Consider the following 14,723-nt stretch of genomic DNA (forward strand, 5'->3'; position numbering starts at 1 on the left):
ACCGGGAGCAGCTCATCAGACACTTGGCATTGGATAGGACCGTTTTATTTTAATGTTTACACATGAATTTGGTACAGCACCAGAATTAATATTAGCCTCCTTACACAATTAAAAATATCGTTATTATTCTCAAGATTCTTTTGTCATTTAAAGTAAAAATTTTCAACATTTTGTTTTGGCACTTACGTTCCTGTTGTTTCATATGCACATACTACATACATTGCAAACACAAACCAATGGTGAATGTGACCATGTGTTTCCATTGCACACTGTTGATTCATGCTGTTGTTTTCAAAGCTTTTACGTTTGTGCTGCAAGATCCAAATATCATGTAAGAACTTGATCAGAAGTTATTTCACAACAAGCACGGAAGAGCTTTCTTTTCCTTTCTTTCTTTTTTGAAGTCTGCCCAAACTTCTTTAGAACTCATTTTAATAATGAATTATAGAAAAGTTGATTTTGTGGTTTGCATGACCAAAAACAAGCATTTAAACCTAATTAATGTTCTTTCTCTTTAAACACACAGGCAGGCCTAGGTATTCAACTCATGTGAAAAATGTATCCTGGATTCTAATAGCAAAGTTGTATGTTTGCCAAGGTGCATGTGTGTCCTCAGTTCACCCTGCTACCCATATGGTTTTCTACAAGTCATGGTGAGATCACTGCCTAGTTGAATGGGAAAGTATCTAAAGAGAGTATGAGGGGGAAAAGTAGTGGTGTCCTTTGTAACTTTTTCAGCTTTTTACACCAATTATAATCTCTGTAAGTTCTCAGCTTCGTTCTTGGCATTGAGGAGACTTTTTAAGCCTCGTGCCACTAAACTGCACTCACACCAGCCAAAATGTTAAGATTGTGCACACTCTCACTGTAGGTACATTGGTATGCACTGTGCTTTGGGTAAACTAAGGGGGGAATTATTTTATTTACACAATAGTATTTGTGTTGTGGTTTTATCAAATATTACGTTTGCTGAAACCTTAGAGTATTTCTACATAATCTAAAACTGTATTTTCTTTCTTTTTTTTTATTGAGTAAGTCATTTGGGTTTTTTTTCTTCCTTTTTTTAAATACAGCTTCAAGAAATCGCTGTCAGGCATTTTCACGTTTTAAAGAAAATCTTTAACAAAGGAATTTTCTCATGCAATTTTCATCTTTAAAAGGAATATCTGTTTTCATGCTGTTTATGTTACTCAATTTTACTCTTTTATAAAGACAGATTTCCAAAGTCAAGAAGCTGGAAGTAATTGCTAACTTCACTAACACCTTTCTCTTTTAATGACTACCAAAGTATTAATTGTCTTTTTTTTTTTTTTTTTTTAGAGTTTGATTCGGACTGTTGGTTTAGGTGACAAAGAGAATGCATGCCTAACATGTTCAACAACAAACAGATGGGAAGGCAAATGTTCAGCTTTATCTGAGTTGCTGGGTTTGTTTACAATAAGTTTGACATTTATCAAGTGACACAGTGGGATCGTTCTACTGGTGTTCATAAAACCTGTATTACATTTTGAACGCAGATGCAGCCCATGTGTCTCCATGAGATATTTGAGTGGTTAGAAAACCAGTGTAATGGTTGCTGGTTTTGGCAGCGGTGGGACAGTGCATCTCACTGCACTTGAGAACTTCCATAAACGACCTTGTGGCAGCTACTATGTAAACTCACGTTAAGCTTCTTTTTTTTTCTTTTTATATTTTCTGTGAACAGGTTAAATTACATAAATGCAAAATGTCTTTCAGAGCCTTTAGCTATAGTTTGCTTTGCTGCTGGCTAGTGTTTCAATAATCATTCATTCATTCATTCATTCATTCATCAGGTATGTTTCTTATTTATCCTCTTCTTTAGGCTCACTCCCAACATGCATTTCTTTAAAGGAAGGGAGGTTACACAAACAGAGAAAGACACTGACCTCACAGAGGTCACAGGAGCTAGCCATTATAGATAGTAGCAAACCCCTGTGCTATGTTTGGGAGACATGGGACATACATACATACACACGTACACTACAATCATTATAGCGTGATGCTATGATACGTTATATTGTGACATAACATTTCTAATCTGACACTCTGTTCCGTATTATGACATATAACTTGGTGCTCAGTTAATGTACAGTTAATGTACAAATATATATGTATATATGTAAATATATATGTGTGTGTGTGTGTGTGTGTGTTTGTGTGTGTGTGTGTGTGTGTATGTGTATATATATATATATATATATATATATATATATATATATATATATATATATATATATATATATATATATATATATATATATATGTATATGTGGGATTTGTATAAAATATTTGTTTACACCATACAGATGTCGGCACTCACAGTGCCCTGGGCACTGTTTGTGCAAAGTTTCATCAACATCGGTCCACTTGTCTAGGAGACCAACATACATACATACGCTATGATTGTTATAGTATGATGCTATTAACTTTATTTAACACACTGTCCCATGAGAGTGAAAAAAGCATATAGGTTTCTGAACCTCTCCATCTAACCATGGCACCACAAATGACGTAGAAGTGGCACATTTGTTACATGACCTGCCAAAAATACTCACAGGCCTGTGGCATGATTTTTATAGTAATGTTACCAGAAACAGCTGATCATCTTAGGTTACACTCTAGGGCTTATGAGATATAGATTGTTACCATCAAGGATAATAATTCTGCTGCATTCAAAAGACCACACTGACCAACAATTCATGAGCATTAGCAAGGCCAAAGGGCCAGAGGATTATCATAAATGGAGCTGATATTATCTCTGTGCTTTGTGCTGAGATGAGCATGTACTAACTCTGTTTTTCTGCATAAAATAGATCTGAGAGGACAAACTAGGCTACACTAACATGTAGAAATAACAATAGGAAGTGTAGCAATGGTTAATACGTAAATATCTTGTTGTGTTGATAGTGACACATTGCACAGCAACAATGCAAGCCATGTAAGGTAATGGAAATACGTTACAAGGCAAGTGTGGTTTGCTATAATTACAGCATTGTACAGCGACACTGTTTGTTGTCTTTGAAAACATAAAGGTGTCCAATGGAAAAGCAACATTCTCAGTGTCACTTAAATGCCTTTTAAATAAATTTCCCTGCTTTAAATATGACCAATCTTGGAAGAGAGACTTTAATGCTAATAGCATTTTGGGGGCACCAAGAAAGGAAACAGTAAATGGAAAGACCAGAAAATACTCAGTGTGTTAAAAAAATCTATTAAAAAAAAAACAAAATACAGTTACCACCTGCCCATGTAGTATCTTCACCATCTCAAGATGGTTCCGTGTATTACTATTGTTTGTGTTGTTGCTTTCTCATATGCAATATGAGAAAGCAACAACAGACTCAGAAGTGATGGCAAGGAAAATTATGTTAGGGCCACCAGTTAGTTTGGTTATACGGGTCTGATAGCATTTTATAGTTTGCGCATACATAATCATTGCTCAGTCCTTGCGTGTCTGCAAACATGCTTGTGTTTTGCTTGTGTGAATGAATGCTTGGATTCAGTGTTGATAAATGTGAATGCCATGATGCTTACAAGCTATGTTTTGTCACATGTCCAAGTTTGCATATATTTTTTAAACTCAAAAGGTGTATTCACCGAGTGAGAGGGCGTGGCTTTCAGTGTTCTTCCAGTATAGGCCGTAGTTTCTTAAAATGAATGTACTCATCATAAATGCCTGATGACAGCTGATGCTCTCTTTACACGAATGATCTTATTGTCCTTTCATTTTGAGTGTGTTGCGCTGAAATTTCAGTCAGCTCAAGTGTTAAGTGCTACTTTGAGATTAACACAAAGCTGAAAGGGTGGAAATCTTAAGTTTTTGGCCTGTCCCTAGATGCTTGTGAAATTCTGTAGTTGGCTTGCTTAACAAGTTGATCTTGCAACACACTACTGTATGGATACAATTTCTTAATATGGTTAGATTGCCACCCCTTGATGGATTACCAGAAAACCTTACCTGTGTGCCAACTTTTATTTAAGTCATTAGCTCTAAATCAGATCGCACAGCCTGCAGACCACCGGATCAGACCAGCACTTGGTCAAAGTGCGTTTAGGTGACACTTGTGGTCGGCAGTGTTTCAGTGAGTCAGCATAACACTTTTAGATGGGTCATATGTCAAATGATCTGATGAGACATATATAATCATCTGTATTTACTACACAACAGCTTGCCAAACTAAAAATAAACTAAACCTTCCTAACATCCATACAGCTTAAAATAAGGACAGCGTGCTCGCATTATGTCTTATGGATTATTCACATAATGAGGAAAATGAGTGTTTGAAGACTGTATGTCGAAGATATTGCTGGTTCACCTGAATAATGAGTCCTTTTTATTTCATCCCAGTGGCATTTGTATTGTTGTTGCTGTAGCTACAGGCTGAAGAAATATTTTGGATCATGAAACCTTTTTTTTTTTTAGCAATGACCGTTTTCACCATTTTTTTTTTTCTTTTGCCAGCATGCACCATGTTAGTACCTTTATTGTAGCCCGGTGAATCTTTTTGAATGGCAAACACTGAGCGCACCAGTTTCTAGGAGAGAGGCTAGGCTGCTGACCCTTGAAGCACAAAGCAGCTAGCGAAACAGCTGACCTGCTTAAAGCACCCTTGTGCAGTTGTGAAAGTTCAGCTCTGTGCTGGACCATCACGGCACTGGCTCGTGCACCCTCGTGCAGCTGCTGGGAAAACTCATGGCACATGGAGCTTCTGAAGTTGCTGACTTTTACATGCACACGTGGTTGAATAGTAATTTAAAATCACTGTTAGCAGTTCAATTATTAGTCAGGTTAACTTACAGGTTTAAATTTTACAGAGCAAAGTGTCATTGTAGAGACACTAACTGTAACTCTAACTGTTGAAAGAAGTCTTTACTGTTTAACCACAGCACGTATGTGCGCTGCCTTTGAGAGAGAGGACACCTTGAAAGCGCAGTATATGAAACCCAGCTTTACATAAAAGTTGTGTGAGCATCTTTTTTTCTGTTCTCCTAGCTCTAAATACATATGAATGTGTGGCTTCACTCTGTTTGGTCTCTCTAGTGACAAAGATAGTGTACTCTTAACCCTAAAGACATCCAGAGGCTGCTTTGTTCATTACAGTGTAAGAACTGCATGCTTGTTCACGAAGGTCCCACACCATCCCCTCATAATTCAGCACAAAACCACTTTCTTTTTTTTTTTCCTGGTTTGTCTCTTACGAATAGAAAGCCAGGAGATGCTTTATTTTCTTTAGAAGACATAAAAGTCTCCCTCTATACTACACAGTCCACTTTTTTGAGATCTTGCCTGCTTATATATTGTCCAGGCATGAAGAGAAACACATGAATAGAGACAAACACACTCATATTTCTTGACAAGCTGAATGTATTAACTGCTCTTTACCATGATACACTACTAATTTGACAGAGAGGTCCTATATGAGCAGCTGTGTAGGTTCGTGAAGATCTCTTAATGGCCCGTGAGGTCCTTTTTTTGGAGAGGCAAAATGTCCTTGACGTGTGTAGTAGCTGTAGAGAGGCAGTTGCATTGGACACTTGTGCCTAAATGATAACTCTTGAATTTAGCATTATCTGCTTCGGGGGTTAGAGGTGTTTTGGAGACTATCATATGAGTAGTCAGATGGTTCTTTTTGGTCAAATGCTCATTAACAAAAGCAGAGCCATTTGCCAATTCTGAGATTTTTTTTTTTTTTCTGTACTATCACCAAAGTGACTGCCGTCTTTAATTTTAATGGCTGTAAGCCAGCAGTGGCTGTTTGTTCCCCCACCCCCCTTCTCCACCCGCTCTTCATAAAATACAGTATGACAAAAAAAAAAAAAAAAAAAAAATACTGATAGCACTAATTCACAAGTGTTTGTGTGGACTTTGTGTGAAAAAAGTATATTAGAAGTAGATTATCCTCCCATCTGTAAGTGTACAATGGATCTGCTATGGATAACGGGTGGCAGTGGGTGTGTTTTTGACAGAAAGTGACGAAGTTGAACAAGCTGTCCTGTCAAAAAATACTTTAACTGTCCTCTACTTGAATTGCAGTGTTTATTGTTATTTATGTGCCAGAGGAATTTATTTGAAAGCCGCACATCCTGTCATGTTGAGTGGCTTTCTGTTGGACTGAATATGTTAACACATTAATATGCCGTGCTATTTGAGACATTTCAGTGGAACTAAACATTCACGGCCTGATGAAATTAAAGCGACTGTAAAGAGTTAACAGTGGTTCCAGTTAGTGTATGATGCATGGACATGTGTGAACAATACAGTCATTCAAGTCATTTCGACTGAAGAGAGGCTATAACATTAGAGTGGTGTAATTACTTCACAGTGCTTTGTCCAAGAAGGGAGGAATTTGGAGAAGAAAAAGTGTTATAAATTTTTGAAATGGTAATTTATAGTATTTACATATTTTTAAACTGTTCCTGGTGGTAAGCCTAAAATCGAAATTACAGCTGTGAAGGAAGAATCACTGGCACTCCTTTTTTTTTTTAGGTGAAGAGGCAGTTCAAAGTTCAGAAAGGCATGCCATTGTTTCTCATATCAGATCTATTTTAAACATGTTATAATTATCAGTAATTTGCACCTAGAAACACTCAGAGTATTTCATTGGTTCTGACATGTTGCAGTGTACAATTTCAGTCCAGAGAGAAGTAGAAACGAAAAAAAAAATGTTGTGTGAAAATCTTGGCTCAACTTGTCAACAGCCTCCGTGTTGCTTGTTGATGATTTTCAGTGACTGCAATAAAGCCAAATCAATTAAATCTTAAGGCTGGGATATGTTTTCCTGCAGCTTCTCCTGGACTGTATGGGAGTTGGGGTGCATTACTTACCTGTTAAGCACTCAAAGGTAACGAGAGACACGGCGCTCCTAATTGCTCTGATTTAATTAGCCGACACAACCGTGGTTGCCCAGACATTTTCTTTTTTTGTTTGTTTGTTTTTTAATCGCCACAATCAAACTGAACAATGACAAAATAGCGTTAATGGCTAGCATTTGATTTTTCAGAAAAGTTTCAGGTGTTGACTGATAACAGTGAGCTGTGTCTGTAAACCCGTTTTGTCAAAGAAGTGAAATGAACACACTTTGTCTTTATCAAATGCACCCCTTCAGTTATCTGTTGTCACACCGACACTTACCTCTCCATTATTGCTTAAAATTTTCCCAGTGTCCTTACTACATATTTACATTGTGAACTGAATTACATTAGATCCCATATCCAAACCGTACTATTAAAGCCTGATTTCTGGCAGTTTATATGCTAATGTGCTTGGGCGGAACGGATGATTGAAATTAATAATTACAATGGTGATTGTTAAGCAGCAGAGGTTTGAGACAGACTTACTGTTAATAAGGTGTAACACAAAACACTCTCGATAAGTGCAGATCTGCAGCAGATCCATCAAGATGCTATATGCACGAGCACGGACATGAGCTTTTCATAATGCCCCGCGGCCCTTTTGTCTCCAGACTGAAATGTACCAAGGGCCTTGAATGTATGCTTGTAGTGTGTATTGTAAGTAGTATTTGCATATTCAAGATGTACATTATTCAAATGGCTGATACTACTTCTTTCATAGCCTCTTATGTCTGTTCTCAACCCCATCCCCCATTCTCACCATTTTACCCCCACCCCGCCAACACCCTCTCGCCCCACCTTGATTAACTAATGTCCAATTTGATGCAGCGTATTTCATGAGCTTGTCTCCTAACGCAGTCAGCTGATTAACCTGGAGTCTGGCTGGTGAAGTTGCAACCCTCGTCTCCCCCGTCTTAATTTCTCCTTTTTTTTTTTTTTTCCTTGCTCCCCTCTCCCTCCTCCTCCACCCCTCCCCGGTCTTTGTTGTGGCGGCAGCAGCAGAGCATGCGTTGCATTGGCGGTCTGAAGCATTGTGTCTGATTTCCAGCAGACAAACTGACCTCTGGGGATTTATTGACAGCAAACTCCACAGAGGCAGACACAGAGCTGGGGGCATGGAGGCAGTCAGAGAGGGGGGCGGAGGGTGTTGGGGAAGGTTTGTAAGGAGGAAGGAGGGAGGAAGAAGAGTGGGGGCATAGACGGATGGAGAGATAAATGGTTAGAAGGAAAGAAGGAGAGAGGTTCAACGTGGTGAAACAGGAAACAGGTAGAGACACAGATAGAAAGAAACCAATATGGGGGAGGTGGGGTATGCACGCTGAATATAGTTTGATTTAATTTTTTTTTTTCCTTGAAGTATTAGCAAGTGAAAGAAAATGGCCGCCTCCTACAAGGATCTAATTAATTTTGAAGGATCATCAGCCCCTTTAGTCCAAGGCAGGGTACAGGAGGGAGGGAGGGAGACAGACCCCTGGGCTGATTAGAATTCACTGCAGGTAGGCGCTGGCTGCTGCTCACCCACTGTGTCACGGCTAAAATGGAATCACTGTTGTGAGTGGCAGTCTGGGCAACTGAAGCCCGCTTCCCTTGGCCTACTCCTTTGTTGCCAGCGTTCACCTCACTTTCCCCATTAGGCAGGTGGATTTACATGTTTGGACTGGTAGAAGGAACATATATGTATGCATTGTCTAGCAGTAGCCACAAAACCAAAATATGGCACCTGGATACATTTGCATCTCAAACTAACCCCAGCAGGAAGAAGGAAAAAAAGGTCATATTTTTGCCATCATAATGGATACAAGAAATTTGGCACACGTGTATGCAGTGTAGGACAAAAAAAGAAGGCTTCATTCAGGATTGTTTAAGTAATGGCACTAAGTTTAAGGGGAGGGTTACACATACAACAGGCTACAGTTTGCGTTAAATATAGTTCCTAAGTTAGGCGCTACAAGCACTCAGTTTTATATATATATATATATATATATATATATATATATATATATATATATATATATATATATATATATACACGCACACAGACACACACATATATATATAAAACATCTGTGTGGGTTGTTTTAGTTTCCCTGGTTAAGTTTCTAGCGAATAGAAAACCACTATAGTTATATTTTTGATGGAGGGGGTTCACTTTAAAATAATTTTTTTCTGTCCAGATCAAAACAGAAAAACAACCAACTGAACCAACTGTTTGTATTTGCTTGAAAGCATGATCCATCTCAGTGTTGTGTGATCACCATCTGGTCCTAAACATGATATTACATGCCTATATCTAATCATCAAATTTGTTAGGTGTCACGAACATTTCTGAAAAACAAGTGCACGTCCCACTGAGTGTAGTACTTCTCTGAGTGAGGCCTGGGACCCAAGCACTTCGTCAACTCAGCTATTTCAGTTGTTACACTTTAACTGTACTTTCCGCCCAGATTTTCTGCTTCAGTGTACTCAATTATAAAGACAGTGATCATCTTTGGGGCACATTTACAGATTAACATGTATCTGTTACCTTGGCGTAGAAGAGCATAAGTGAATACAGCAAATGAACCTTCACCACGCGTGTGTAGAAAATATGGAGGTCACTGCTAAAAATCTCATAGTTTCTGTCGGTGAATTTTCCCTCAGTGTCTCAAAGTAAGAGGTGTGCTGTTTTAAAGTACTTGAGAGCTGTAAAAGAATAATTTGCGTCAATATTAATGTGCAGGTCTGGTCAAATCCTGGTCCCGTTCTGTTCATTCAGCAGCACACAGTAGTTAGTTGCGTTTTACAGAGCACTTCATGTTCCTGTTGTAGCAAGTGTGGCTGCTGCTAAACATCTTTGACAAAAAAATAAATATATATATATATATATATATATATATATATATATATATATATATATATATATAGTGTCAGAAATACCATCTACCCTCAAATTAATAATAAATATTCACATCAAAACATGCTCTAAATTTTCCAGGTACTTTAAAAGCTTCACTGGTTGCAGTACTTGATGGCACTTTGAACAGTGTGGGTCTAATTTGTTTGGTGAAGGCATTTTTTTCACTGATTCAATGCATTTTTCTCCCCCAGTTTTCCTGCTTTTAAATCATAGCATGAGTATGTGACTTCAATGTGATTAGTTTTATGTGATTTTGTCTCCAGTTTTGGGGTCAAATATTTGCATACTAAATGTGTTTTTACAGCATAAGAGCAATTGTGTCAGACATTCTTAGCATCACCAAAGCCGCTCATCACATGCTTAATGCCTTTCTTGTGTTTTCAATGAAAGCCTTGTGTGTTTAATATTTGACTCTTTTCTCTTATTACAACTGATAATGTTGCTTTACATCTGTATCAGACATTGTGTTGTTTCGTTAGCAGATTTGAAAATGACAAGGATAACAGATACACACATGGATGTGCGCGCACGCGCGCGCGCACACACACACACACACACACACACACACACACAGAATGTGACTGAGACCTTTTCCAAAATATTTCAAAAGGCTCTTTATGCAAAAAGTAGATTTTTTTTTCTTCGTAAGGGTGTGGTTTTATTGCCCAACAGCTCAGAGTGTGTCTGTGTGTGTGTGTGTGTGTGTGTGTGTGTCTGTGTGTGTGTGTGTGTGTGTGTGTGTGTGTGTGTGCAGGGGGGGCAATACCAATACCAATATTATTTTCACCCTTGTTTTGTAGTTTGCGGTCATGTGAAATCATGAGCGTCCATTCATCTTGCTTTAAAAACTCTTCACACATCTGTTGCAGCAGATACTCCTGTTAATGTGGCTCCTGGTTCATTAAGGGAGTGGCAGTATCGACGAGGCTGTATGTGGCATTAAGATTTGTCTTTGTCTTTTTCTCTCTCACTCCCCCCCCCCCCCCCCCCCCCACCCCAAACACTGTGGCAGAGCAACACATGATTTGGACAGAGAGGACTGACAGCCTTGCCTAGCACCAGGCCTCTGATCAGCCATCTCCACCAGCAAACTGAAGCTTGACCCGCACTTCATCACCAGCCACACAAGCATCTTCGTAACAAAACGTCATCTAACTGTGAGTACGGGATTGCTTTCATTTTTTTTTTTAATTCATTCTTCCTTAGTGTTTCAGTCACTGAGCTGGGAATCAGCACTAACGTTTTAACACTTTTATGCTGCTTCTGCAGTCATTTTACCTAAATTCTACTTCGCTGGTTGAAAAAAAAAAATCTAGTGTTTATTGTTTGAACCACTGTTCATTTTATTTCTATTCTGTGTATAAAATTTTAAATTATAAAGTGTTTCTTTAAATGTTTCGGCACATATTCAGCAGTAATGTGTTCAGTCCTGCCTCATACTTCATTAGCAGTATTTTTTAAATAAATCAAATTCTTATTCATTGACAGATGTAGTGTAAAAACAAAACTGTAAAATATTCAACTTGGATTTGTAGGTTTTCTGAGGCTAAAAAAAAAGAGGACAATTTTCTTGGTTTCACCATAAGTTGTGTTTGATGATCCTTCAAATAAGGTCAGTAGCTGTACTTTAAAGCACCAATTATACTTAAGTATGTTTCTGTGCTAAATAAATCAGTTTTTAAACAACAGTTCTAAAACAGACAAGTCTTACACTTACTACGTCCTCATTTTATTTCTTTAAATAAAGACCTGGAAGAAAAGCACTTTCATTTATCTCTCACACTGATCAGCCGGGTCACGTTTTAGTGTATTCCTAGGATAGTTAGGAAACGCCATCACAGTGAACACATGGCTAACAAAAGAGGCCTGTTGTCCTGTAAGCCCAGTGCACCACCTAATGGTGTTTGGAGGAATTTCAGAAATACACACTGAAAGAAACTTGGAGTAATTAGATGGGAACCATCTTAATTGTCCTTCAGTTTGGCGATGTGGAAGTAAAATCTAGCTCAGAAGCTGAAATTACTGGATTGTCTCCTAATACTATGAGACTGGACCGAAGGAAAAAAATGAGAATTAACATATTTGTCTTATTGTTTTAGGCATTCTCCAATGAATGGTATTATTTTTATTATTTATAATGGGCAGCAATATTGAATTCACATTTAAACTGATTGCTGTGTCATGGTTGATGACATTTTTACACACAGCCTGTAAAAGCAGTTTAGAAAGTCAATTTCCTTGAATAGAAAAGAGCTTCTTTTTTTCGTAATGCCTTTGGTCATAACTATTGTATTCCATTATGCACAATTTTTATTAATCCTAATTTATCAGCAGTACTGGGAACAGTGACAATGTATTGGTGCTACATGTGAAAAAAAGGACTGGAGTGTTTAGTGTTGTGTTCAGTCAGGCATGTTGCTTCCCACTTGCAGGTGACATCAGTTGCAAGGGGATGACCGAGCGCATTCATAACATCAATCTTCACAACTTCAGCAATTCTGTACTTGAGACCCTCAATGAGCAGCGCAACCGTGGGCACTTCTGTGACGTGACTGTTCGGATCCATGGAAGTATGCTGCGAGCTCACCGGTGCGTGCTGGCTGCTGGAAGCCCCTTCTTTCAGGACAAGCTGCTCTTGGGCTACAGCGACATTGAGATCCCTTCTGTGGTCTCAGTACAATCCATCCAAAAGCTGATAGACTTTATGTACAGTGGGATTCTGCGGGTATCTCAGTCAGAGGCTCTGCAGATCCTTACTGCTGCCAGCATCCTTCAGATTAAGACCGTCATTGATGAGTGCACACGCATCGTGTCCCAGAATGTTGGCCTGGCTGGGCCAGGGGGGTTCCCTGTTATACCAGGAGATTCTGGTCAGGAAACACCCCGTGGCACTCCAGAGTCTGGCACCTCTGGCCCCAGCAGTGACGCAGAGTCAGGTTATATGCAAGCAACATCACAGCAAAACATGGATCGTGCATACACATCTCTGTACTCCTACCCTGGCCTCTCTCTGCAGAATGGCACCCGCGAGCGCCCCCTTTACATTAACCCTCTGTCAACAAATTATGATCCGACTCTTAGCACTCAGAAGGACCAGCAATCTCAAGATCCACCCTGGATAAACCGTATCCAGGAAAGATCTCAGCAGGTTGACCGCTTCATCTCCACAGCAGAGTCCACTCACTGCCGCAAGCAACCACGACCGGTACGCATACAAACAGGAGGGGTGAAAGTAAAGCAGGAAGAAGAAGATGAGTACAGCTGCTATGAACCTATGGGGGACTGCCAGGATGACACTGACCAGACTGAGGGTGTAGAGAGTGAATCCAAGGTTGAAAGTTTTGACTCAGGGGTGAGCTCCTCCATTAGTACTGAGCCAGATACAATGGAGCAGCAGCCATACCTGACTGGCTTTAGCCGAGAGGGTGGCGGGGACGGGCAAATTGAAGGAGCTCCAGTGCAGATAGAGGTCAATGACTCGTCCCCTGAGCAAGTGCAAGACACAGAGGACGGGGACACATCCCACAGCACTAGTGATAGTAGCATGATGCAGCCCCTGCAAAACTCAGTCAAACTCAGCCCTTTGTCCCAGTACATGCGCCAGCCAGACACCAGCAATCTAAGGATGCCGCTCACAGTGACCAGCAATTCCCAAGTGATGGGCCCTGCTGGAAGCACCTTCCTGCCCACACTCTTTCCTACACAGCCGGCTAGAGACCACAAGCCTTTCCTTTACCTTCCTGGCCAGCAGCAACCCCAGTTTGTGGCAGTGCCGCCCCCTGCAATGCCATCATTCCCCAACCCCATTTCGGTACAGCAAACGCCAGCTCAGCAGCAACAGGCTGCAGGAGGAATTGGTCAGGGGGAAAAGAAGCCCTATGAATGCACTCTCTGCAGTAAAACCTTTACTGCGAAACAGAACTACGTCAAACACATGTTTGTCCATACTGGTAAGTCAAAATGTCTCATCAGTTGAATTTTCTTAGTTATGTAGCAATAATTCATCATTTCTGTAGGTAATAGCTCTACTTGTGGATCCTGCAGTGGTATAGAAATGTTTTTGGTTTGTAAGTAACAGGCTTCATCATCTTAGCCCTTTTTATCTTAAATTCATTCTGATTATGATATTTAGTCACAATATCAAAACTCATTACTCATAAACTATTCAGACAAAAAGGCTATATATATATGTGTGTGTGTATATATATATATATATATATATATATATGTTCATGAATTTTGTTACTGCAGTAGCAATATGCCATGTCCCATTAAGACCCAAATTACCACACAGGGTTTGCAGTTATAGTTTGTTCACACTGAGGAAACAACCAAATTATTTATACTGTACACACGCTGATATTCAATTTCCAGTCTCCAGTTTTGTGCAAAACATGTGGGTGTTACAGAAATGATTGTTTGAGTTTGGGGTTAAGGTCAAGTTTAGATTAAAGTAAGAGAGAAAAAAAAGTGATGGAGAAATAAATATTCAGCTTGAAAACTGGAAGCAAAAAATGTGCGTTTTAGGTATTTTGTAAAATTACTGTTGTTCTTTGTTTTATTTCGGATTTCTAAAGTTACAAAGTCCATCGTTATCATATACATACAGTACAAATCAGTATATTGATTTGTGAGTGGCTAATTGCATACTGCGACATAAAGATAGTTGGAAAAGCATAATGTTGCAGTATGGATTTTAGATCCAATGTAAAGCTGAGGCCTGTCAACACAGTGTGTGCGAACATTTATGCAGTCATATTACTTCCAAATAATAAATAATAAATCAGTGCCCATTGTAGCAATTTAACGAAATTACTGACTGATAAAAAACACCCTCAAATCACATTTGTTAGGTCGCAGTTGACTATTATCTTTGTCATCATTTGTATTTAACTTACAATGCCAGCAGAGTGCTTATGCAGCACATTGCTTCTCTGTGCACCGCTTTCCACCA

At 39.2% G+C, this 14,723-nt stretch overlaps 1 protein-coding gene across 3 annotated transcripts in view; it reads left to right on the top strand.

The window, feature by feature from the left end:
- The window catches only part of zbtb20 (zinc finger and BTB domain containing 20), a 34,422-nt gene that overhangs the window by 5,435 nt on the left and 14,264 nt on the right, over positions 1-14,723 (top strand). For 2 of the 3 annotated variants that reach the window (XM_030745774.1, XM_030745775.1), the window contains exons 2-3: positions 10,782-10,926; positions 12,202-13,719. In XM_030745774.1, coding sequence (XP_030601634.1) covers positions 12,222-13,719 — 1,498 coding nt within the window. In that variant the 5' untranslated portion in view covers positions 10,782-10,926; positions 12,202-12,221. Of the gene's footprint in view, positions 1-9,793; positions 9,884-10,781; positions 10,927-12,201; positions 13,720-14,723 lie in introns of those variants that run through there. The other variant, XM_030745773.1, reaches the window with a different exon arrangement.

Source organism: Archocentrus centrarchus, chromosome 14, assembly GCF_007364275.1.
Source record: "Archocentrus centrarchus isolate MPI-CPG fArcCen1 chromosome 14, fArcCen1, whole genome shotgun sequence".
NCBI lineage: Eukaryota > Metazoa > Chordata > Actinopteri > Cichliformes > Cichlidae > Archocentrus > Archocentrus centrarchus.